The sequence below is a fragment of the Schistocerca nitens genome, chromosome 1 (genome assembly GCF_023898315.1).
Source record: "Schistocerca nitens isolate TAMUIC-IGC-003100 chromosome 1, iqSchNite1.1, whole genome shotgun sequence".
Classification (NCBI taxonomy): domain Eukaryota; kingdom Metazoa; phylum Arthropoda; class Insecta; order Orthoptera; family Acrididae; genus Schistocerca; species Schistocerca nitens.
In genome coordinates, this window is record NC_064614.1 from 865,083,894 (window position 1) to 865,110,045 (window position 26,152).

At 42.0% G+C, this 26,152-nt stretch overlaps 1 protein-coding gene across 1 annotated transcript in view; it reads right to left on the reverse strand.

Annotated features, from left to right (window-relative positions):
- Nucleotides 1-1,086: 1,086 nt before the first annotated feature.
- The window catches only part of LOC126263553 (histone demethylase UTY), a 371,377-nt gene continuing 346,311 nt past the window's right edge, over nt 1,087-26,152 (reverse strand). Inside the window, exons 22-24 of the mRNA XM_049960649.1 lie at nt 23,159-23,285; nt 22,714-22,884; nt 1,087-2,425 (exon numbers count right to left, since the gene is read on the reverse strand). Of these exons, the coding sequence (XP_049816606.1) occupies nt 2,390-2,425; nt 22,714-22,884; nt 23,159-23,285 (334 nt within the window). The 3' untranslated portion in view covers nt 1,087-2,389. The remainder of the gene's footprint in view (nt 2,426-22,713; nt 22,885-23,158; nt 23,286-26,152) is intronic.

A 26,152-nucleotide genomic window follows, 5' to 3' on the forward strand; every position in this document is an offset into this window, starting at 1 on the left:
TCACTTATTTATGCCACAATTTATAATGTACTGTGCAGTATTGTTCATTGACAATGTTAACACATTTTTCACAATAAAAATTTTTTAAATGCACACAAAATTCAGTAACAATAATACACCCATTGTAGGGATTTGTTCTCCCTATAAATACAAAAGCTACTTTTTCCTTTTTCTTTTCTATCTTTCAAAATTTCTGAAGAATACCAGAGCCAGTACAAAACCTACAATATGCACAGGTTTTGACAAATTTAATCATATTGTAAACAATAAAATCAGCACATCAAATGATTACAGAAATAAGAACAAAAAGCTTATACACTGCCACACGTAGAGGCAAATTATTACCATAAAAAGAATGACAGATATTGTATAGGTATATATATCTATGAATACATGTATAAACAAAGTGCCTTGCACATCTGTGATATACCACGACATCTGTTTCAGTGGCTTGGCAACAAAAAAGTGAATATAGCTTGTGTATGTGTGTCTTTACATATACTTCTTTTCCACATCATATGCTTCTTTTAATTAAAATTATTAGCTGTGATCCATTCCAATACTGAACCAAAAGAACACACTCAAGATACAAACATAAGAGTCAACACTATAAGGGCATGTGTTAAAAACCAAATAACTTAGGATTATTACATTTCTATATCATAACTGTCAAAAATTGATTTTACTTTATCATCTACTGACAAAATATTCACAGCCTGCAAGACATTCTGAAGTTTACTGTAACTGTGGCTAGAGCTGTAATGGAATATTTTAACAGTTGTGACTCAAAATACATTAACCAAATAGTCACCAGAAGTGTAAAGAAATAAAAATTACATTTAGACAACTCTTTCACAGAGGATAAAGATCTCTAGGAAAATATTAACATAGTAAAATACACAACAATTATTAAAATATGTAATTAAACTCTGGAGAATAAGATAATCATGTCAATTCTTAAATAAATTACCTCAAAGGATGATTTACATTAGAAAATGAACGAGCCACTACAAGCTTCAGAGTAAAAGATCTAATACATTTTTTCATTTCACATACTGTTTGTCGAACTGCAATGGATGTTCCATTTTCATTTTTAATATTGTTATTACTTATCATAAATTATTTACATGAATCCTAAACTCAGTCTACAGAAACAAACAAAACATACCATTCTCATATAAAATAGAACATCCTATATATGCCACAAATAAAGGTCAAGTTGGTTTTGTGTGTTAAATAGATTTCTAAAAGTTTAACAAGCACTATGCAGTTTATGCAAATAAGCTACTGGCAGTGATAGCTAGTTCTTTTAAATCTGAATACTATACAACAAATCCTGTGCATATAAACAAATGCGTGGTAACTGCAAAGTAATTACACATTACTTCAGATTCTTTCAACAGCACACCATTAATCCAAAAACGAAATTCTTACTTCCTTTTGGCAGTGAAAGTCAGTCTTATCACAAAATCACAATTCAAATATTGCATCGCTTGAGTCAACACTTGTCTTAAAAGGAAGAAAGTAGATCACTACCAATGATCCAATACACAAAATTGTGTAATAATTAATGCCCTGTGACTTTAACTCCAGAAACTACCATAAAATATTTTTCACTTTCATATTTTGTTATCAAATTACAGCTTTACATAGTCTCTTAAATTTTTAAGAAGCTCATCACATATCTGTTGATTGCAGCACTAAATTTGTTGGACATTAATACACTGTCAAAAATTTAGTATCAATTGCCCTGTAACTTCTTAGGCAGGTGTTATACTGTCTTCCTAAATAAGCAATTCTCATAATTGCTTCAACTAACGTTCTCATTATTTATTTACACTTGAATTGCTTGTGACCTGATACTCAGGTTTTTCACATTCCACAATGTCCTAATAAATAGAAACTGTACAAATATATTTATCCACTGTTCAAAACATGAGGATAAAACATGAGATCACCCGTTTGACATTCATAGAAATGTTTCGATGTACATCCACAAATTACTTCCCCTATTTACAAGATGCACATAAACATGCAGCAGGCAGATTGTCACTAGTACATATCCTACTGCCTTTCTTTCAACATGAGGTCAGTCTATGCAGCACATCACTTTATTTCCTTTTTGTCTTGATCTACAGTTGTGAGTCTTCGTAAAATTACTTTATATTTGTATTAAAATATAACTCTGAATTCTGCATTTCACTCTTTTCATAAAAAAGGCTTTATATATAATGTGAAATGTTTCACTTGTAGAAATATATCTTCCACTCCCCAGTAATGGAGATCATGCATAGTGAGGATTCAACACAAATTTTGCAGCTTAAACTCATTGTTCCAAGCTTGCTGCAGCAGACCATTACCTACTTGCTAATGCTAGCATTTGTAGTCATCATGATGGTAGGCTCAATTGATTTGATGGGCTTTTCTGCAAAAACAAAAATTGTTTGTGTTACACACCTAATTAACATATTATATCACAAAGTGCATATAATTAAAAAGTTGTGGAGGGAGAGGCACAGGGATCAACAACTGCCACACAGATTTCTATGAGCTATTGGCCTTACTGATTTTAATCTTTTCTGCAGTACATCACTTTTACTTTTCAAACGTCACAGAAGCTCTTCTGGATACCTTGCTGGCTTAGCACCAGTACACTTTTTATTTCAGGTGTGCTAGTCCAGCAGCTACTATTGTGGGTTACAGGTAGTTTGTTACCTAAATGAAATTTCTTTTATTGTATGAGTATACTGATAAGAATACTTTAGGTAGCTAAGTGCTACTGACACTCTTAGAGACTGTAAGGATTATGTATAACGATTATGGAACACTGTCACTGTTTGTAAATTGATCTAAAAATGTATGGACCATATCTACTTTACATTCTATATTTTTAAACTAAATGAGAATATAGTGGTTCATGGTGTGGGTTCCTGTAGTCATGTCCTAGTTCATGAACCATGGGCAACGTATGAGTGGCCAAGTAAGTGGTCCCGACAGTCGGGATACCAGTTACTTTGGAAGAAGGCTGGGCATCTCAGACATATTCTGAGTCGTGGTCACCTTTGTGCACATACGGCAAAGACTACCAAATCCACCGGTTAGTCCCTCAACCGTTAGGGGTAAAACCCAATGGGACTCGGGGCAAGTAAGGCTAGCAACCTGCTCCCCTGGTACTTTAAATATGATGCTGGCAACAATCAGAGCAAAATGCCTCGGACCTTTGGAGGTGACGGAGTCCCACCTCTAACTGACAAACCAGGGACTCCTAAGATACGACTCGGCAAACGAATGGTAATGAGATGGGGAGCTATTAATATCAATGGGGGCTACTCTGGGAAGAAGGTAGAGCTGGCAGAGGCTGCAAGTAAGATGGGGCTGGACGTTTTAGCTGTTAGTGACATTCGGGTAAGGGGTGAGAAAAAGGAGGAAGTGGGAGAATACAAGGTCTACCTGTCAGGAGTCAAAGCAGGAATAGCACAATGGGGTGTAGGGCTTTACATCAGGAAAGAAATGGAACCCAGCATAGTTGCAATAAGGTATGTAAACGAACGACTGATGTGGATAGATTTGACAGTGTCTAGCAAGAAAATTAGGATTGTGTCAGTATATTCGCATTGTGAAGGGACAGATCAAGACAAGATGGATAGTTTTTATGACGCACTCAGTGACGTAGTTGTTGGAGTAGAGGACAACGATAGTGTTCTGCTCATGGGTGATTTTAATGCCAGGATTGGAAATCGAACAGAAGGGTATGAAAAGGTTATGGGTAAATTTGGAGAGGATATGGAGGCCAACAGGAATGGGAAACAACTCTTGGATTTCTGTGCCAGTATGGGCTTAGTAATCACAAACTCCTTTTTTAAACATAAGAACATTCACCGGTATACTTGGGAAGGCAGGGGAACCAGATCTGTCATTGACTATATAATAACAGATCAGGAATTCAGGAAGGCTGTGAGGGACACACGTGTATTCAGGGGATTCTTTGATGACACTGATCATTATTTAAACTGCAGTGAAATTGGGATTGTGAGGCCGAAAGTGCAGAAGGTCAGGTCCATATGTAGGAGGATAAGAGTGGAGAAACTTCAGGATAAGGAAATCAGGCACAAGTACATAACAGCGATCTCAGAAAGGTACCAGTTAGTTGAATGTAGTCAATTACAGTCACTGGAAAAGGAATGGACAAGGTACAGGGACACAGTACTAGAAGTGGCTAAAGAATGCCTTGGAACAGTAGCGTGTAAAAGTAGGATGAAGCAAACAGCTTGGTGGAATGACACAGTCAATGCAGCCTGTAAAAGGAAAAAGAAGGCTATCAAAAATGGCTACATACTAGAACTCAGGTAGACAGAGAAAGTTAAGTTGAAGAAAGAAACAAAGCCAAACAGATAATTGCAGCATCCAAGAAGAAATCTTGGGAACACTTTGGAAACAGGTTGGAGACTATGGGTCAAGCTGCTGGAAAACCATTCTGGAGTGTAATTAGCAGTCTTCAAAAGGGGGGTAAGAAGGAAATGACAAGTAATTTGGACAGGTCAGGAAAACTGCTGGTGAATCCTGTGTATGCCTTGGGCAGATGGAGGGAATATTTTGAAGAGTTGCTCAATGTAGTTGAAAATACGATCAGTAATGTTTCAGATTTCGAGGTAGAATGGGATAGGAATGATGGTGGAAATAGGATCACATTTGAGGAAGTGGAGAAAATGGTCAATAGATTGCAGTGCAATAAAGCAGCTGGGGTTGATGAAATTAAGTCGGAACTCATCAAATACAGTGGAATGTCAGGTCTTAAATGGCTACACAGGATAATTGAAATGGCCTGGGAGTCGGGACAGGTTCCATCAGACTGGACAAAAGCAGTAATCACACCAATTTTTAAACATGGAAACAGAAAAGATTGTAACAACTACAGAGGTATCTCTTTAATCAGCGTTGTCAGTAAAATCTTCTCAGGTATTGTTGAAAGGAAAGTGTAAGTATTAGTTGAGGACCAATTGGATGAAAATCAGTGTGGGTTTAGGCCTCTTAGAGGTTGTCAGGACCAGATCTTTAGCTTACGGCAAATAATGGAGAAATGTTATGAGTGGAACAGGGAATTGTATCTATGCTTTATAGATCTAGAAAAGGCATATGACCGGGTTCCTAGGAGGAGGTTATTGTCTGTTCTACGAGATTATGGAATAGGAGGCAAACTTTTGCAAGCAATTAAAGGTCTTTACATGGATAGTCAGGCAGCAGTTAGACTTGACGGTAAATTGAGTTCATGGTTCAGAGTAGTTTCAGGGGTAAGACAAGGCTGCAACCTGTCTCCACTGTTGTTCATATTATTTATGGATCATATGTTGAAAACAATAGACTGACTGGGTGAGATTAAGATATGTGAACACAAAATAAGCAGTCTTGCATATGAGGATGACTTAATTGTGATGGCAGATTCGATTGAAAGTTTGCAAAGTAATATTTCAGAGCTAGATCAGAAATGTAAGGACTATGGTATGAAGATTAGCATCTCCAAAACGAAAGTAATGTCAGTGGGAAAGAAACATAAACGGATTGAGTGCCAAATAGGAGGAACAAAGTAAGAACAGGTGGAGGGTTGCAAGTACTTAGGATGCATATTCTCACAGGATGGCAACATAGTGAAAGAACTGGAAGCGAGGTGTAGCAAAGCTAATGCAGTGAGCGCTCAGCTACGATCTACTCTCTTCTGCAAGAAGGAAGTCAGTACCAAGACTAAGTTATCTGTGCACCGTTCAATCTTTCGACCAACTTTGTTGTATGGGAGCAAAAGCTGGGTGGATTCAGGTTACCTTATCAACAAGGTTGAGGTTACGGATATGAAAGTAGCTAGAATGATTGCAGGTACTAGTAGATGGGAACAATGGCAGGAGGGTGTCCACAATGAGGAAATCAAAGAAAAACTGGGAATGAACTCTATAGATGTAGCAGTCAGGGCAAACAGGCTTAGATGGTGGGGGCATGTTACACGCATGGGAGAAGCAAGGTTACCCAAGAGACTCATGGGTTCAGCAGTAGAGGGTAGGAGGAGCCAGGGCAGACCAAGGAGAAGGTACCTGGATTTGGTTAAGAATGATTTTGAAGTAATAGGTTTAACATCAGAAGAGGCACCAATGTTAGCACTGAATAGGGGATCATGGAGGAATTTTATAAGGGGGCTATGCTCCAGACTGAACGCTGAAAGGCATAATCAGTCTTAAATGATGATGATGATTATGAATGAGAATATACATAAAACTGTGAATACTTGCATAATATCATCAGATAATGTCCCCCCTATCAATGGTGAAACTAAAGAATTGGGAAAAATACAATTGATATTATGCTAAATAGTCTGGCAAGTTAGGAATTATATAAAACAGTTGCATTTTAAATTTTATGTTTTATAACAACTGTCTTTTTTCTTAACAATTAAGGAAAAAACAGATTGCTACTTACCGTAAAGAAGACACATCAAGTTGCTGACAGGCACAATTTAAAGACACTCAGATACAGCCTCCGGTCACAGCCTTCATCAGTAAACACACAGACTGACGACTCCAGCATTTCGGGCTGGAATCCATTCTGGCCCCAGATACTGGAGTTGGCAATCTCGCGCACGTGTGTGTGTGTGTGTGTGTGTGTGTGTGTGTGTGTGTGTGTGTGTGTGTGTGTGTACTGACAAAGGCTATGGCCGAAAGCTACATGTGAGTGTCGTTTAATCACGACTGTCTGCAACTAGATGTGTCTTTTTCACGGTAAGTAGCACTCTGTCTTTCCCTACATCGTTAATACTCCTACCTGGAGTTTTCATTGTTTGATCTGTCTTATTCTTAATAATTAATTACTTCCAAAAGCATCATGTCACACTGAATAGTGTAAAAAAGAATCAACGAGCTATGTTACTGTTATGTCGTGAATCAGTAGAGCAGCGATTAGCAGTCTAACAACACTTTATTACATAGTCACAGAACATACAATATAACAAGTCAAAGTGGGGTTGTTAGTACCCCCATCGGGCGCCTCCCCAAGTGGCAGATAGGGGAATGCCTCCTAGATATAGGTGGTACTCGGGAAATCAAATACCCAAGGCGGACCAAAAACTAACGAAATGTAGCGTCTGAACTCCTAGAGGAGCGGCTACAAACAGCGTCTGTTCTCCATGTTAGGAGCGGCTGAACACACACTCTGGAACTTACAATCCCAGTTTTAACCTCGGAATGGCCCAAAAAGCCATCTCCCCCCTGAATTTCAAACAACTATGCATGATGTCAATTTCTCTAGATAGAACTACTCCAGGAGGTAACCAATCCTCCGCCGCTAACAGCAGCGCAATCAGGCCTAAGGATTCTGGAGAGCCTGAAGCACCATGTCATTCAAGAAATTCAAAATCCTCTAAACTGAAGAAAAACAACGTACATTTCTTTGGAACCCTAAATATTAACTCGCTCTTGAAGCCGGGAAAACTGAAGCAGCTCACCAAAGTCTTGAAGGTATATAAAATCCAAATATGTGCGCTGCAGGAAACCAGATTTACAGATGAAGATTTAATGGATTATGAAGGATACAGGATATTTAAAGGAAAGAAAGGCTGGAACCCATGTGGAAGAGGCCTTCCCCACCTTGGAACAGGCTTCATTGTGAAATCTAACTGGGTAAACTCAATAACCGACTTCCAGTCACCTAATGAACGCTTGTCTTTTCTCACATTCCGCGCCCTAAATAAAACCTATACACTTATTAATTGCCACGCACCCATCAACAATGACAATAAGAAAAACCCGCAGAAAGTAGATACATATTGGGAATCTCTAGACCACGAACTTTCTAAAATCCCAACATCAAATGTGAAAATACTGTTTGGGGACTTCAATGCACAAATAGGCCAAGAAAAAAAATACAAAAAAACAGTAGGAAACTACCCAGCTCACAAAAGGACAAACAGAAATGGAGAAAGATTAATAGAACTATGCAAGGGTCATAACTTAAAATTAATGTCTACAAATTTCAAAAAACCTCCTAAGAAACAGAAAACATGGAAATCACCAAACACAAGTATTGGAGAGTTCCAGATAGATCACATAGCCATCACACACTATAATCAAAAAGAAATAATGAATGTGAGAGTTCGGAAAGGGGCAAACATTGTAACTGACCACTACTTATCGACAATCAAATTAAATGTCATACCACAAAGAAAGAAACAAATACAAAACAGGAAAACTCAAAAGATAGACGCAATCATCTTGAAAGAGAAAAGAGAAGAATTCTGTCAAAACATAGTTATATGTTCGGATAAATGGGAAGATATAAAAGAAGGAATGATAAGATCTGCTCAAGAAGTCGCAAAAATGAAAAAGAGAAAGAAACACGAATGGTGGGATGAGATATGTGAGGAAGCAATAGAACAAAGGATGAAGGCATGGAAGAAATGGCACTCAACCAAAAGTGATAAGGACTACCTGGAGTTCAAACAGCAAAGATCTTCTACAGCAAAACTCATTAGATCGGTAAAAGACTATTTGAAAAGAACCAACTTATACAAATGGATAAAGATTTTAAGAGAAACAATAACAGATCCTTTTACAGCACATTCAGACAGAAACTACAAAAATATGTAGCACCAAATCTGTGTTTTAAAGATACCAGTGGAAAACTGGCAATGAATAATGAAGAAAATTGTGAAATATTAGCAAAATATTTTGAACAACTCCTCAACTGTCAGGAACCTATTGAAAAATTACCAGCCAACACCCCAAACACAGTAAACAATAATTCTGAACCCCCATGCTTCATAGAAATCAGAGAAATCATTAAAAAATCTTAAGAACAATAAAGCACCAGGGGAAGACATGATAATTGCAGAAATGTGGAAAAGTGTGGATAATACAACTCAAGAAAATCTACTGGGAATAATCAATGAGATTTGGAGAACAGAACGTATACCGGAAGAATGGAAAACTGCATTAATCCACCCCATCTTCAAGAAAGGGGATAAAACCGATGCAAATAACTACAGAGGGATATCTTTACTTCCGGTAACGTATAAAATTCTATCTAAGGCCCTACAAAACAGATTGGAGAAACAACTTGATCAAGAAATTGGTGAATACCAAGCAGGCTTTAGGAAGGGAAGATCTTGTGTGGAGCAAATTTTAAACTTGAAGTTAATTATTAAATATAGACGATTAAGAGGAAAAGACATCTTTATCACGTTTGTTGACTTCAAGAAGGCGTACGACTCCTTTGACAGAACAACCTTGGTTAACATCCTTAGGGAGTTTGGAGCAGACAAGAAAACAGTCGCAATCGTCAAAGAAACACTTACGGATACCTATGCAAAAGTAAAGTTCCGTGGTGAGGTATCCAGACCATTCAAAATCAGAACAGGATTAAGACAAGGAGATGGGTTGTCACCTACCCTATTCAACTGTGTGTTAGAAAAAGTTATTAGAGAGTGGAGGAAGAAAACGACTGAAGAAGGAATACAAAAAATCAGATTAGGAAGAATAAAGTATGGATTAGAAGTAGATTGCCTCGCTTTTGCTGATGACTTAGCGATTCTGGCAGGAAGTTTGGAAGAAGCAGTCAAACAGATCAATATTCTGAATGAAACAGCAGAAAAAGCAGGACTGAAAATCTCCCTTGAAAAGACAGAGTACCTAACCAATGTAAAAGAGGCACCGAACAATATGATTACAAAGTATGGCCAGATAAAGAAGGTTTCTAATTTCAAATATTTAGGGGAAATCATCCAGCCCAATGCTTCAGATAAAGAAGGAAATAAAACAAGAACAAGAAAAATGGAAATGGCATTCCAGCTAACAAAGAATGTGTACAACAAGAAGTCAGTATCAATTAACGCAAAAATAAGGCACTACAACACTGTGATTAAGCCAGAGTGTCTGTATGCATCTGAATGTTTAGCAATGAACACTAACAAGGAAATGGAAGCTATAGCAAAAAAGGAGCGAAAAATCATTAGAAGAGTACTTGGGCCGAGGTTTGAGAATGGGACTTGGAAGCTTAGAAGTAACAGAGAAGTGTATGACAAAATTGAGAATGTGGGAGATACTATGAGGAAGAGAAGAGTAAGCTTTTACGCCCATTTGAAAAGAATGAATGATGAAAGGCTGACAAAGAAAATATTCATGTTTTTTGACAAGAACCCCAGAACCCAAATTACCTGGTTCAAAGAAGTCAAAGCAGACTTAGAGGAGACGGGTATAGGAGAAGATGATATAACCAACAGACACTTAATGAGAGACAAAATTCAACATTTTGAAGGATTTGAAGTGAAGAAGAGACGAACTGGAGGAACAGTGTGGACAGAAGACCGAAGGGAGCAGCACAGAGAGAGGATGAAGACATATTGGCAGAAGAGAAAAGAGGAGGAGCGCAATAGGAGAAATGTACATTGAAAAATAGTTGTTTAACACGGTCCCTAGACGGCCAAAATCGGAATTAAAAAAAAAAAAAAAAAAAAAAAAATAACAAGTCAAAGATACATTGTCCTAAGAGTAAACAGTCTCTCACTTGCGAGAAGTACATCACTCTGTGACATCCTCCCCACCCTGGTCGACCTCCAAAGGCACGGCCAGCTGCACAGGACGACTAATGATGTGACCTTCTGGTGTCCGGAGTATTATCGTCCTTACCCTGCCGTCTCTTCCTGGTAGTACCTTTTCTATCCTGGCCTTCTTCCACATATGTCGCGGACGAAGGTCCTCTTGGATCAGCATGATGTCGCCAGGGCGAAAGGGGATGACTCGTCCCGATGGGCGTTTAACTTCATGGTAGTTCCGGAGCTCCAATAGGTATTCTTTAACCCAACGGTTCCAAAAACTGTCACAGAGTTGCTGTCTCAGTCGGAATTCCTTTGTTAAATTCGTGCTCGCTAAAGGCTCTGGTCCCATCGGAATAGTCGTAAGTTTTTCTCCCGCCAGAAAATGGGATGGTGTGAGTGCATCACAATCATCTCCTGGTGTGATGGGCCTGGAGTTCTCCGCAGCTTCAATACTGATCAAGGTGGTGTTCAGTTGTTCCTCAGTGAGCTTTGCGAGTCCAAGTACCTTCCGTAGGCAATGCTTTATAGTGCCCATCATTCTTTCCCACCATCCTCCCCACCAAGCCGCACGGGAGACAATGAATTTCCAAGTAATACCGTGGTGGGCGAGGAACTGATAAGATTTTGTGGTGGTTAATGCCTTCCAAAGTTGGGCTAGTTCCATATTCGTGGCGTGGAATGTTTTCGCGTTATCTGTATATATCGTGTGGGGTAGTCTGCGTCTTCCGGCGAATCGCTGAAGTGCTATAAGAAACTTGTCCGTTGACAAGTCTGTACAGAGTTCGAGGTGTACAGCTCGTGTAGTAGCACATGTGAAAAGAGTGATATATGACTTGTGCGTTTCCTTCCCCACTTTGATGAATAGTGGGCCAGCAAAGTCTATTCCGGTTACAGCAAATGGTTTGGCAGGTGAAACTCGTTCAGGTGGCAGCGGTGCTTCGATCTGTTGCCCTCGTGGATTCTTCAAGATCTTGCATGCGAGGCATGAGTATAGGATTCTTTTGATGGCCTGACGAGCTCTAAGGATCCAAAATTCGGTTCGCAGTTCGGATAGTACAGAACGAACACCAAAGTGATGAAGGCGGATGTGTGTCTCTCGAATAACCAATTGTGTGAAGTGGTGGGAACCGTCAAGGAGTACAGGATGTTTTGTTCCCTATTTAGGCTAGTGCACTGCAGTCGACCTCCTAGACATATCAGTCCATCTTCTAGGAAAGGATTGTATCGTGCGATTTTTGACTCTCTTGGCAGTGGTAAGTTATTCTGAAGTGCATGTAATTCGTTGGGGAAGGAATCTCTCTGGCCCACTCGAATCCAATACATTTTGGCAGCTGATAATTCGGTGGCTGTAAGTTCTCCTGAAGATTTATTCTTCTGACGAATGTTGTGTAGGAAACGGAGAGTCCATGCTGTGATACGAATGAGCTTACAGTATGAGCTGAATTTAAGTAAGTTCAAAAGGCTGGTTGGCATAGATATCGACAAAACTTGGCTCTGCGTTTTCTTCCTCTTTTCTTCGGGAGGAAGTCGTACCATCGTTGGAGTATCGTTGTTTGGCCAGCATTCAGGGGGGCGTGTAAGCCAAGGTGGCCCATGCCACCAAATATCCAAAGAATTCATTTGGTAGCCGAGGAGTCCACGTGAGAGGTGGTCAGCAGGATTGTCTGGTCCTGGGCAGTGTTTCCATTGCGTGGGAGTCGTGTGTGTTTGTACCTCAGTTACACGATTACAAACGAAGGTCTTCCATCTGTTAGGATCACAGCGAATCCAACTTAGTGTTATTGTAGAATCCGTCCACAGTATCGCACGGGCAATTTTAAAGCCTGTTGCGCGGCAAAAGTAACACAATAGTCTGGTCCCAACTACTGCTGCTAAACGTTCGAGTCGAGGCAATGTCACCTTCTTAATAGGAGCAAGTCTGTTCTTGCAACAGACTAAATGGGTTACGACGTCATCATCTAAGACAGTACGAATGTACAAAGCTGCTCCATATGCCTTTTCCGAGGCGTCACAGAATATGTGCAGCTGAGAGTCTCTTCCATGAGCTGTAGCTATCCATCTAGGGACACGTATATGTGACAATGAAGGTAAGCTAGATATCCAAGTGCGCCATCGTGCCCCTAAGTCCCAGGGCATAAGTTCATCCCAGCCAATTCCTCGGCACCATGTGTCCTGGAATAGCAATTTCCCAACAAGAGAAACTGGGGAAAACAGTCCGAGTGGGTCATAGAATTTAGCCGTACATTGTAAAAGGAGTCGTTTGGTGGCTGGCTCTTCTGACGACCTTCTGATGATTTTGCTAGGATCGATACAGAAGTAGTCACCTGCGGTGTTCCAGTCTACACCTAAAACTTGAGTCTGGGTGTGGAGTTCTCGCCCTTCTGCCCTCCAGATAGTGTGGAGTTGTTCACAGTTGGTAGCCCATTTTGATAAGGGGAGACTGATCAATTTCGTTAGGGTTACAAGTTCATAGTATATAGTTATCACCAAATTATAACCTTCTACTGAGATCACAAAATCGTCCATGTATGCAGTCTTGTTTATAAGTGGCGCTACGGTGGGAAATGCTGTCATACACTTGTCGGCAAGTTCTCTTAGTGTTGCAGAAAGTAAAAATGGGCTGCAGGTCAGGCCGAATGGGAGTCTGTTAAAACGGTATTCTGTTAATTCGTCCGTCATTTGAAGATTTCCTGTTTGATCCTGGCTAATCTTGAACCAGAAAAATCTGGTCAAGTCTTTGTCCTTTTGTTGAAGGTTAATTGAAGGAAAGCTTGTGTGATGTCCGCGACGATAGCCGTAGAATATAATCTGAAACGCAGTAAAATTTCCAGAATCTCTGGTAATAGGTTCGGTCCTACTTCTAATACCTCATTCAGAGAAGGTGCATTGTTTTCGTGAGATGAGGCGTCAAAGACTATTCTCCACTTAGTGGTTCCGTATTTCTCCTTCCTCACTGCATGATGAGGGAGATAAAATAGCTCCTTTCCTGAGAGTGGGGTGGGAGCGACCTCTACTTGCCCCTTCGTAATGTAGTCTAGCATAAGATCGAAATACATTTGCTTAAATGTCTCTTGACATTGAAATCTTTCCCTGAGGTGCTTGAATCATTTTTCCGCGATAGGTCTGTTACTCGAAAGCACTTTATGTTGCATTTTGGGAAGTGTAACGACTGCTCGATGATCCTTTATAGAGAAAGATGCTCTAAACTCTTCAAGAAGTCTCGTATCCTTGTTGTTCACAGGTAGATCCTGATCGGCAGTAATCCCTATAGTTTCCAAGTCCCAAAAGCGTCTGAAATCATTGTCAGAGTGCAGAGGAGATCGGTCAGTCTGAGCAAAATTTACCACGGTTGCATGCACACAGGCTTGTGACTTGTTACCACTAAGTATCCAGCCAAACAGAGAAGGAACTAACACTAAGGTTTCAGAGATGCATGTGGGTGAATTGTGCTTCACTATCTTCCAATAAAAATCGCCTCCTACAAGAATCTCCACGGGAAGATCTTCTGTTGAATCGGTTTTCGGATCTGCTAGCGTAATCTTACGGGCATCTGGTAAACTCTTTATATGTTGTGGAACCAAAGGCTGGTGAGAAATAACGTGAGTACTTTCGAAGGCAGTAAGTGGCACTGAAGAATTCTGCCAAAGCCCCTTCATACTAAACTGAACAAGCCTGCGGTGGCGTGGGCGTGTAGGGTTTGATTCAAAGGAACAAACGGTTAGTTCTTGTCGGTCCACCGTTTGCAGTTTCAGATCATCAATCAGCGATTTTGCTATGAAGCTGGACTGACTACCTGCATCCAGTAGACATCACGTTGTCTTGCTCAATCCTGTAGGTCCTGAGACGCATACTTGGGCTGTCTGAAGGTACGTGTAACCGTGAGGAGCGACAGATACCTTTCCAACGGAAGTAACGTTTGTCTGACCCGCAGGACCCCTAATATCCTTTCGTTCCTCACAAATGGACTTATGATGCAGTCTTTTACAGTTAACACACCGAGCCTTTTCTTTCTTTTTGCAATTTGACACTTTGGGCCCACGTTGAAGACAAAGAAAGCATCTGTTTGCTAGTTTCAATTTATCTATTCGATCATTAACGCGTACGATCTTCTTACAGTCCTGCGCCCAATGACCGTCAGATTCACAAAAGACGCAGAATGGTTCATTTACGCTGGTATCCTTCGGAGTCGATCTTTTAGATTTCGCGTGTACGTGAAGTGTGGACGCCGTGGGATGGTTACTAGAAGTGCTTGAAAATTCACCGCGTATCTTCTGCGTGGTAAGCGCCCCGTCGACTTCCTCGTTCAGAAACTCCATCAGTTGCAAAATGTCCCCTTCAGATATTCCTGTACGCTTGGCGTGAATTATCCAGCGGCGGCATATATCATCCGGAAAAGCGCGTAAAATTTTCGGCGCGAGGACTCGACCGTATCCGTTCACGTCTTCCCCAAGTGCCCGGAGAGCTTGAATACGTCGCTGGCATTCAATGAATGTTGAATTAAGTTCCTCTGGGGTGGACAACTTAATTGGTTTTATGGCTTCGAGATAATCTAAGTGGGCTTGAATTATTCGATCCTTGTTGCCATAACGCGCTCGGAGAATCCTCTTCGTTTCTGCGTACGTCTCGGCCGTCACGGCAATACCGTCCACTAAATGCTTTGGTTCTCCGAGAGATAGCCGCGAAGAAAAATGTGTTTATTGATTGTAGTTACCGTCGGATCTTTGTCAACGACTGCTCAAACTGCTCCCAGAATCGCACCCATGTCTCAATATCGCCTGAAAAAGGCTCAAGTTTGATCGGCGGAAGTTTTACTGAAGCTGTGGGAACACTCATTGTTACAGATTGTGCCGGCGGATTGTCGGGAATCTTTATGTCTGCTACCGATTTCGCAAGCTGTTTCTCTATTTCGGGGAGACAATCGGGAAATTGTGAGTTTCGCGGTGTCTATATAATCTTCGCATTTAGGAACATCTTCTTCGTATTCGCCATCGTCTATCAACTCGTGAATATCCTCATCTAATTTAACGAGGCGGTCCAGAACGCTTCCCAATCTGTCATTGTAATATTTATAATCCGCGATTTCCGATGTGTCGCGCAACCTTGCAACTTCCGCCACGAGTCGCGTAATGTTTGCTCTTTCTCTCACACGTTTTCTCTTTAGAGAGTGTAATTGCGCTTCTGGTTTGTGGTCTGGCACGTCCATTCCGTCCGATTACTCGAAAGTTTAAAGCAGTGTCGGCTAGCGATCAGCTGGTCCTAGTAAGGCGTTATCTTTGGATCGCTAGTCGAAGTAGTTCAATTGATGGTCGCTAGATGGCAGCACTAGTCATAAACAATCTACAGGCGTAGCGTAGGATCTGATAATTCGTTAAAGCGCTAATCGAACAGCTACAATAGCAGTACACAGCGGCAATAATGTAATCAGTTGCCTTTACAAATGGCACTACAAAACATGTTGCGTGATAATTCAATTGAACTTAGCTGTGTATGATGGCGGTTGTCGTCGAAGAGCTTGTTGCGTGGTGTAACAAATCGCTGCAGTAACCCCGTCGTAGTATTGCCGCGTGACGTGCGTCCAGAATTCGGTTCACTACGACAATCGTGGAATTGTCTCGGGCAAAGTCTATCCCGGGTTTCGGCACCAAATTCTTACGTCGTGACTCACAGAAGAGCCGCGATTAGCAGTCTAACAACACTTTATTACATAGTCACAGAACATACAATATAACAAGTCAAAGATACATTGTCCTAAGAGTAAACAAACAGTCTCTCACTTGCGAGAAGTACATCACTCTGTGACAGTTACAATTTAGAAGTTTGTCCAGGATATTTCAAACAATCAACAGAGGCAGAACATGTTACATGGTCCTGTGTAAGCTTGTAGCAAATTTATAATTAAGTGCAACAGAATGGAAACGTAAAAAAAAAAAAGCTGCTTAATCTGCGAATAACTCTGTTATTTATCTTTTAAGAAAGCTGTTACTATAATGTAGTAACAAAAAGGTCACCTGGTGAAATACTTGCTACAGTCCTTGAATCGGGGGAGTGACACGAAGATGGGGAAGCGGGCACTACCACACAGGTTGTCATGTGCTCTCCAGTGGATAAATGGGAGGCCAGGACTGCAAACCGAGAAATCAATGGCCAAATACGTGCCATGTGTGGCACACTGAAATGTGTGGAGGCAGAGGTCGAGTTGTGATAGTAAATTTTCGACCTCCCTACCTCGGCCAGTAAGCACGGCGGCACCCCACAAGGGGTTATGCGCGTTAAAATCATCCAAAAATAGGAAAGGTTTAGGGAGTTGATCAATCAGTGCAACCAATACGTTCAGGGGTACTGCATCATCTGGAGGTGTAGACAGGTATTTCCTGCGTCGTCCTTATCCTGACAGCCACTGCTTCAAGAGGGGTTTGAAGGGGCACAGGTTCACTACATACTGAGTTCAGGACATAGACACCAACTCCACCTGACACTCTATTATAGTCACTACAGTTCCTGTAATATCCCTTATAGCCACAGAAGGTAGAGGTCTGCAATACCCGGAACTATGCTTCCTGGAGGGCAATGCAGAAAGCAGGTGTAAAGCTTAACAGTTGCTGTAGCTCAGCCAAGTGGTGGAAAAAACCGCCGCAATTCCACTGGAAGATTATGCGATTGTGAGACTTGGAAGACATGAAACACTCAATGCTGCCACCAGATGAGTGTCTGTGCGATCGACATCCATTGTGTCCGAGGGCACAGTGAGATCTAGGCCCTCAGCGGACACCAGAATCTCCACCTCATCGTCAGACACAGAGCTTGTGGGTAGTGGTGGTGTGGGTGCCACCACAGTGCCTTGCTTCTTGGGGGACTTTTTCTTTTTTGGTTTCTGTCACTGCTCCTTAGGTTTTTCTGACTGCGAGGGCTTCAGTGATTCTGTCTCAGTGACTGAGGAGGACCATGAAGCCTTACGACCGACTACCCATGGTTGCTTCGGCCAATGGCGAGTGTCAACTTTACCACTGATAGGAACATGGGAAGGGAGTGACCCAAGGGATTCCTTCCTGGCAAGAGGAGCTGAAGAAGGCTTACGCTTCTCCGGCTGAGTAGTGGAAACTGACATCCCCGATGGTTGGGGGGGTGGGGGAGTGTTGTTCCTGAAGTAGGTTGTGCAGGAGCAACAGGGAGGGAAGTGCCCCCCACCATCAATGGGGCAGGTGGAGTCTGACGGCTCTGAGAGCTAACTGTATGCGGCAGAATGGAAGATGGTAGAACCGTTCTCATAGCGGTAGCCTAGGTTGAAATCATATGCACAGGATGTAGCTTCTCATATTTTCTCTTAGCCTCAGTGTAGGTCAGTCAGTCAGTCCAGGGTCTTTTATTCCATTGTTTTTCTTTCTTCTGGAGAATCCTGGCCGTCTGGCAAGCAAGGCGAATGGTGCTCTCCACAGCTGACACAGATGGGAGGCGGGCCACAGGGAGTATTGGGATGTGAAGGGCGTCCACAATCCCGACAGGTGATGCTGGAAGTACAGCGGGAAGACGTATGGCCAAACTTCCAGCCACAGCAAAGGCCACCTGGCAGGATGGCCATTGCCGGGAGTCCCAATGCCCCAGGGCAACAGGCATCTACTCCTTGGCATACGTGGGGAAGTAACGGTGCAGGCATGACCTGTGTGGTCAGGGGGCTACAACCAACAGGGTACATGGTGGCCCCACCAAAATGGACTGGCTCCCATGCTGGATATCAGGCACAAATGAGCTGAAAAGTCCATTATCGTCGACAGCAGAGAAAGCAATACTGGACAGAGGATGGAGGAAAACGAGCCCAGGAGGGTGACCTTGCCCAACAGCTTGAGAATGAGCGGAAGTGCGGATCCACGTCGACGAAGGATGTGACAGGTCTCGGCACGTGATGGACACTTTGCACCATGTAAGGCATCCTGCTCCAATTGGCTCACTCTTCAGGAAAATTTTGAAAAATGGAGGTCAAACCCTACAAGGGACGATCACATAAAGGCCGAAACGTGTGAGACTACTTTTAGTCGCCTCTTACGATAGGCAAGAATACCTTGGCCTATTCTAACCCCTGGACCCATAAGGGGTAGGGGGGGGGGATGGGAATGGAGAGAGGGAGATATGGGGGAGGGAGTGGGGGAGGGAGGGAAGGAGAGAAAAAGAAGGGGGGGGGCATCACTCAGAAGATAGACAGAGAGGGGGGAAGGAGGAGGCAATAGACAAAGAGGGAGAATGAAGGAGATTAGTACGGAAGGGGAAAGGGAAAGATGGGCGGGTGCAACAGCAGAGGGCGGCACACAAAGAGTGTGGGAGATGAGAATAGGAAGGAGGTGATAGGACAGAGAAATGGAAACTGTTAGTTGGAGGGTGTGGGGCAGTAGGTTAATAAACACTATGTGATCAAAAGTACCCATACGTTTGCAAAAACATATGTTTTTCATATTAGGTGCATTGTGCTGCCACCTACTGTGAGGTACTGCAAATTAGCGACCTCAGTAGTCATTAGACATCATGAGAGAGCAGAATTGGGTGCTCCACGGAACACATGGACTTTGAACACGGTCAGATGATTGGGTGTCACTTGTGTCATACGTCTGTACGTGAGATTTCCACACATCTAAACATCCCTAGGTCCACTGTTTCCAATGTGATAGTGAAGTGAAAATGTGAACGGACATGTACAGCACAAAAGTGTACAGGCTGACCTCATCTGTTGACTGACAAGAGACTGCTGACAGTTGAAGAGGGTTGTAATGTGTAATAAGCAGACATTTATCCCGATTATTACACAGGAATTCCAAACTGCGTCAGGATCCACTGCAAGTACTATGACAGTTTGGCAGGACGTGTGAAAACTTGGATTCCATGGTCAAGAAGCTGCTCATAAGCAACACATCACCCCGGTAAATGCCAAACAATGCCTCGCTTGGTGTAAGGAGCATAAACATTAGACGACTGAACAGTGGAAAAACGTCGTGTGGAGTGTTGAATCACGGTACACAATGTGGTGAACCGATGGCAGGGTGTGGGTATGGCGAATGCCCGGTGAACATCATCTGCCAGTGTGTGTAGTGCCAACAGTAAATTCGGAGGTGGTGGTGGTGTTATGGTGTGGTCGTGTTTTTCAAGGAGGGGGCTTGCAGCCCTTGTTGTTTTGCACGGCACTACCATACCACAGACCTAATTTGATGTTTTAAGCACCTTCTTGTTTCCCACAGTTGAAGAGCAATTCAGGGATGGCGATTGCATCTTTCAACAGGTTTGAGCAGCCTGTGGCAGAGTGGTTACAATAACATCCCTTTAATGGACTAGCCTGCAGAGAGTCCTGACCTGAATCCTACAGAACACCTTTGGGATGTTTTGGAATGCCAACATCGATATCTTGCCTCAGCACAGTTCTCCATGAAGAATGGGCTGCCACTCAACCAAGAAACCTTCCAGCACCTGATTGAACATAGGCCTGTGAGAGTGGAAGCTGTCATCATCGCTAAGGGTGGGCCAACACCATACTGAATTCCAGCATTACCAATGGAGGGTACCACGAACTTGTAAGTCACTCTCAGCCAGGCGTCTGGATACTTTTGGTCACATAGATTGAGGCCGAGATGGAGGTCAACACCCAAGAAGGTGGCACACTGGGTAGAGAAGGACCAGATGAAGTGGAAGGGAAGGAATAGTTGAGGTTACTCAGTTGTTTTGTCATAGCAGTATAGTTAGTATCTTAACACATATATCACCAGAATAACATAGACCCATATTGTTTGTTCATTCACACAAAAATCCAATACCCACTGAAATGATGTGTATTTTGAGGCAAAAAGGGAAAGGAGAAGAGAGACAAGGAGGAGGGAGGAAGGCAGAGATAGAGAAAGGGAAAGGAGAAGAGAGGCAAGGAGGAGGGAGGAAGGCAGAGATAGAGATAGAGATAGAGTAAGAAAAAGAGAAAGAGAAAGAAAGAGAGAGAGAGAGAGAGAGAGAGAGAGAGAGAGAGAGGCAGGGTGATGGATTGTGAGTGGGTTGCTAGTGGCTCAGAGAGAGGCAGTCAGTTCAAAACTCCCAACACCCAGCCTGCTTCAGGTTGATTGACGATATCTTCATGATCTGGGCTCAGGACTAAGACGCCCTACCCACATTCCTTCACAACCTCAGCACCTTCTATCCCATCCATTTCACCTGGTCTATTCATTGCACCACCTCCCCTGCACAATGATCTCCATCTCTCCGATGGCTCTGCTCACACCTCTGTCCACATTAAAACAACTAACACAAATAGTACCTGCATTTAGACAGCTGTCATCCTTTCCACACCAAATATTCCTCTCATGCAGCCTTGTGGACAACTTACCTGAGTCCCCGGCCCAGTACACTGAAGGCCTCATGACAGCCTTCACAGGCAGGTGGTACCCACCAAACCTAGTTCACAAATAGATTTCGCATGTCATATCCTCACAATCCCCCCTCAAGATTCAGCTACACCCCTTGTCATCCAATATCATCCCGGACTGGAACAAATAGACCATATCCTTCACCAGGACTCTGATTATCTCTCATACTGCTCTGAAATGAGCAACATTCTACCTAAGATTCCTCCCACCCCTTGTTGAGTGGTGTTTCAAGCCCATCCAGCCTACACAACATCCGAGTCCATACCTATGCCCTCCCATTCTCAAACCCTTTCTGCAGTGATTATATCCCTGTGGCAGACGAAGGTGCACGACATGACCCAATCCTACTCAAGTCCCAACACAGGCATATCCTACCTCATCAGAGGATGGGCCACCTGTGAAAGTAGCCACATCATATACCAACTCTGCTGCAAACAGTGTACAGCTTTTTATGTCAGCAAGACTATCAAGCAGCTATCCACTAGGATGTTTGGCCACTGCCAAACTTTTCCCAAGCACAAAGTTGACCATCTGGTGACACAATATGCAGCTGAGCACAAGATGCTCAGTTCCAAAGGCTACATCACAACCCGCACCATTTGGATCCTTTCCTGCACCATCAGCTTCTCTGTACTATGCAGATGGGAGTTACTTTTGTAACACACCCTCTGCTCCCATATTGGGTAACCCACTGTCTCTGCTGCCTCCACCTAACAGTTTCCCCTTACTCTGGCCTGTTACCCCCTCCCTTTTCACATCCCCACATCATTTTCGGCGTGTGACACACCCCACTGGTCCCTACAATCATGCATGACATGCCTAGCCCATATTCCTGCCACCCCCCCCTCCTGCACTCGTAGCCAGCAAACTGACTGCCTTCCACCAAGCTGCTAGTGACCCATCCCCATTCCCTCTCCCTGCCTCCCTCTTCCCTCTCCCTCCACCCACCCCACCCAATGCTACTCCCACCAACAACCAGTCCACCTGCCAAGAAAAAAAACATTGGCACTGTTAGCCCATCCAGCCCCTTTTAAGGGCAGAGCTCTGTGTGTGTGTGTGTGTGTGTGTGTGTGTGTGTGTGTGTTTCAAAGGACAGCTGTGAAAGGCAGCAAATTTTCTTTCTTTTGTGCATTCCTACCAACTACAGAACACTTCAATTTTTTTGGTGACTAGTCTCCTTTCATACAACAGTATTTACATTCTACAAGAACTTTTCTGCAACATTAATCAGTGACAAAACAGAAAAACCAGAAGCTGTTGGAGGCTATATGTGTCAAGAGAAAATGGCTGAAGATCAAGCAGAAGAATGAAAATTAGGATTTATCATCACACCAGTCAGAACGTTGGCTCTGAGCACTATGGGACTTAACATCTATGGTCATCAGTCCCCTAGAACTTAGAACTACTTAAACCTAACTAACCTAAGGACATCACACAACACCCAGTCATCACGAGGAATCGGAATGTTAAAGATGGGACAGAAACTTGAATAAAACAAGAATGGGAAGGAAATTGATTGCGTTCTTGAAATGAACAGTTCTGGGACTAATTTTTATCAGCTTAGAAAAACTACTGGAAACAGAATATGAAAGGTCATACAGGGATTGAAATCCTTCATTCTCTGAAATGCAATTCTCCCAACTTAAGTATTGCTCCAGTCACAGATAACAAAGGAAAAAAGAAGATGCAATGTAACCCATCCACTGCTCTTCAGCACATCTATTTTGAAATAATATTTACAACCCTGAAGAATTGACTTACTGGATCATGTAATGTGAAATGATCGAACACTTCCATTAGTTCTTCCATGCTATATTCTTCGAGACACACAAACCCTTCCAAACTTGGTGCCTGCTTTCTGGCACAGTCCATACAATGAACAACATGCCTTTTTTCTTGTTCTCTGATGAAGAGGATGTTGAAAACTTCAATCTGAAACACAGATTATTTCAATCAAAATATTTCTCATTTGGGAGGAACACTGTGCAGACACCGTCTTTTGATACTATTCTTAGAACAGTAAACAAAAATAGATTTCATATGTGCTGCTAATTTTGCAAGTGAATATTGCACCCTACATATAATTACTGCAAATTAGTTACAAATAACTCATTCTACAAATAAGCTGTCTCTGAAACAAACAACCAAACTGTCTTTTTACTGTTTTGCGGGCACAGTTTGCATATAGTTTTAATACTTATCTTACCTCACACTGTCCACAGTAATGAGATGCTTCATTCTTTCCTCGACCATGGAATCTCACTTCTACACCTTTTGACTTCACAAATTCTAATATCATGGCACATTGGCGTAATGTCCTTAGCAAACAATTTCTGAAAATAAAAAAAATGTCACTCATATTTATAAGGTATAACAAAATGTTACATGGAATTCAGATAGTGTGAAAACAAAGAAAATATTCCATGTCTTTCCACTTCTTTGACCACTGGTCAAGAACACTGTGTTCACTATGAAGTAGCTGACATTTCCTATATTTTCCACAAATTCTTGCTACTAATTTCCATGCTTCTACATATGATACAGAATGTTCAAATGGATGAGGATTTTGTATCATGATCTGTTTCTACTCTCTATAATATTTTGATGGATTTGTCCTTTAGTGCCTACTAGGGTAGTAAATGAAAGACAGTGACTTGAACTAGAAACATCCTAACTTTAATATTAGCTGCATTAAAAATTAGCTCTTCAAATACAATTCTCAATGTGATATACAGCATATATGAAGTGCATCATTAAATATCTTACATTCTTAGTGACTGGACAATCAATTGTTGTTTTACTTTCAATAAGTTTTTTCAGTCAAATGAAACAACAGAATGAAACTTGTCTCTGCAGCCATGTTAGCTATATGAATGTTTTCTCTCAGCCTCCATGTCTGAGTGGTTTCATTCAATATGTGATAAATGACAAACACAAGATTCTGACAGTTATGGCAGTTATATGGATGTTTTCACTCAGTCTCTGTGTTTGGGTAATTTCATTTACATACTTTTATAGCATTTCTGATTATACTATAACCACAACATATACGATTTCAAGGAGATACATTTTCAAAAATGAAGTATTTTCAAAATTTATGTATTTATTTACCTAAATATGACTTTTTTCATACTTCTGGCAATAAATATGAGTTTTTGGTTGGTTTTGAAAGTTTAATAACTGGCAGTAAATAATAAATTTTTGTTTAAATAAATGAACAATTACTTTTGTAATTATGTTTACTGAAGCATCTCTCTCTCTCTTCCTACTGATTTGCATCCATCACTGACAATAATGTTTTGGTAAATGAAGTGGTGAATAGGATGCGTGTAAGATACAGTTTTTAATTGCTTGGTGCTTTCAAGCACATACTGTCACTTGTTGACCTACTTTTTGGCAAGAAATATTTGTAAAAATTCATTAATTTTCTTTTAATCTGTATGATTAACAGTTTCATAAAATGAATTATTCTTGCAGACACAGTATATCACACTGAATTTATCTTGAGGATCACTTTTTTCCCAGTCACGTGATTTCTTTCATTACCATGTCACTGAGCACTTCAGCATACTGATCCAGATGCAAAGTTCATTACAAAGAAAACACTGATTCATAAACATGGACAAAAAACTGAACTAAATGCTACTTGTTGGCACTCAATAAAAAGCAATTATCAGAAAGACAATAACATTGATGACAGGGAACAACAGAGTGCAGTGAACAATAATAATGAAACAATGGCAAAAAAATATCAAATGTTTCTGTTTAGAGCTGATAGCAACGGACAGCATTGACAGTTTTTGTTCAGTTGCGCTTAGACACTGGTTTGATTCAAAGGAATGACAACATAATTCAACAAATATGTGAAACTACAGTTCCACTAACATTATACACTGTGTGATCAAAAGTATCCAGACACCTGCCTGAAAATGGCACCCTCCATCGGTAATGCTAGAAGTCAATACGGTGTTGGCCCTCCCTTAGCCTTGATGACAGGTTCCACTCTCATTATCACTCCACTTAGGTGTTGGAAAGTTTCTTGTGGAATGGTAGCCCATCCTTCATGGAGTGCTGCACTGAGGAGAGGTATTGATTCAGTGAGGCCTGGCACGAAGTCAGCATTCCAAAACATCCCAAAGATGTTCTGTAGAATTTAGGTCAGGACTCTGTGCAGGCCAGTCCATTACAGGGATGTTAATGTTGTGTAAACACTCTGCCACAGGCCGTGCATTATGAACAGATGCTCGATCATATTGAAAGATGCAACCACTATACCCGAATTTCTCTTCAACAGTGGGAAGCAAGAAGGTGCTTAAAACATCAATGTAGGCCTGTGCTGTGATACTGCGATATAAAACAACAAGGGGTGCAAGACCCCTCCTTGAAAAACATGACCACACCGTGACACCACCACCTCTGAATTTTACTGTTGACACTACACACGCTGGCAGATGATGTTCGCCGGGCATTCGACTTATCCACACCCTGCCATCGCATCGTCACATTGTGTTCTGTGATTGGTCACTCCACACAACATTTTTACACTGTCCAATCGTCGCCGGCCGCGGTGGCCGTGCGGTTCTGGCGCTGCAGTCCGGAACCGCGGGACTGCTACGGTCGCAGGTTCGAATCCTGCCTCGGGCATGGGTGTGTGTGATGTCCTTAGGTTAGTTAGGTTTATGTAGTTCTAAGTTCTAGGGGACTTATGACCTAAGATGTTAAGTCCCATAGTGCTCAGAGCCATTTGAACCATTTTTTTTCCAATCGTCTATTGTTTACGCTCCTTACACCAAGCGAGGCGTCGTTTGGCATTTACCGGCATGATGTGTGGCTTATGAGCAGTCGCTCGACCATGAAATCCAAGTTTTCTCACCTCCCACAGTACTTGCAGTGGATCCTGATGCAGTATGGAATTCCTGTCTGATGGTCTGGATAGATGTCTGCCTATTACACATTACGACCCTCTTCAACTTTCGGCAGTCTCTGTCAGTCAACAGACAAGGTCGGCCTGTACGCTTTTGTACTGTACATGTCTCTTCATGTTTCCACTTCACTATCACATCGGAAACAGTGGACCTAGGGATGTTTAGGAGTGTGGAAATCTTGTGTACAGATGTACGACACAGGTGACACCCAATCACCTGACCACGTTCAAAGTCAATGAGTTCTGCAGAGTGCCCCATTCTGCTCTCTCATGATG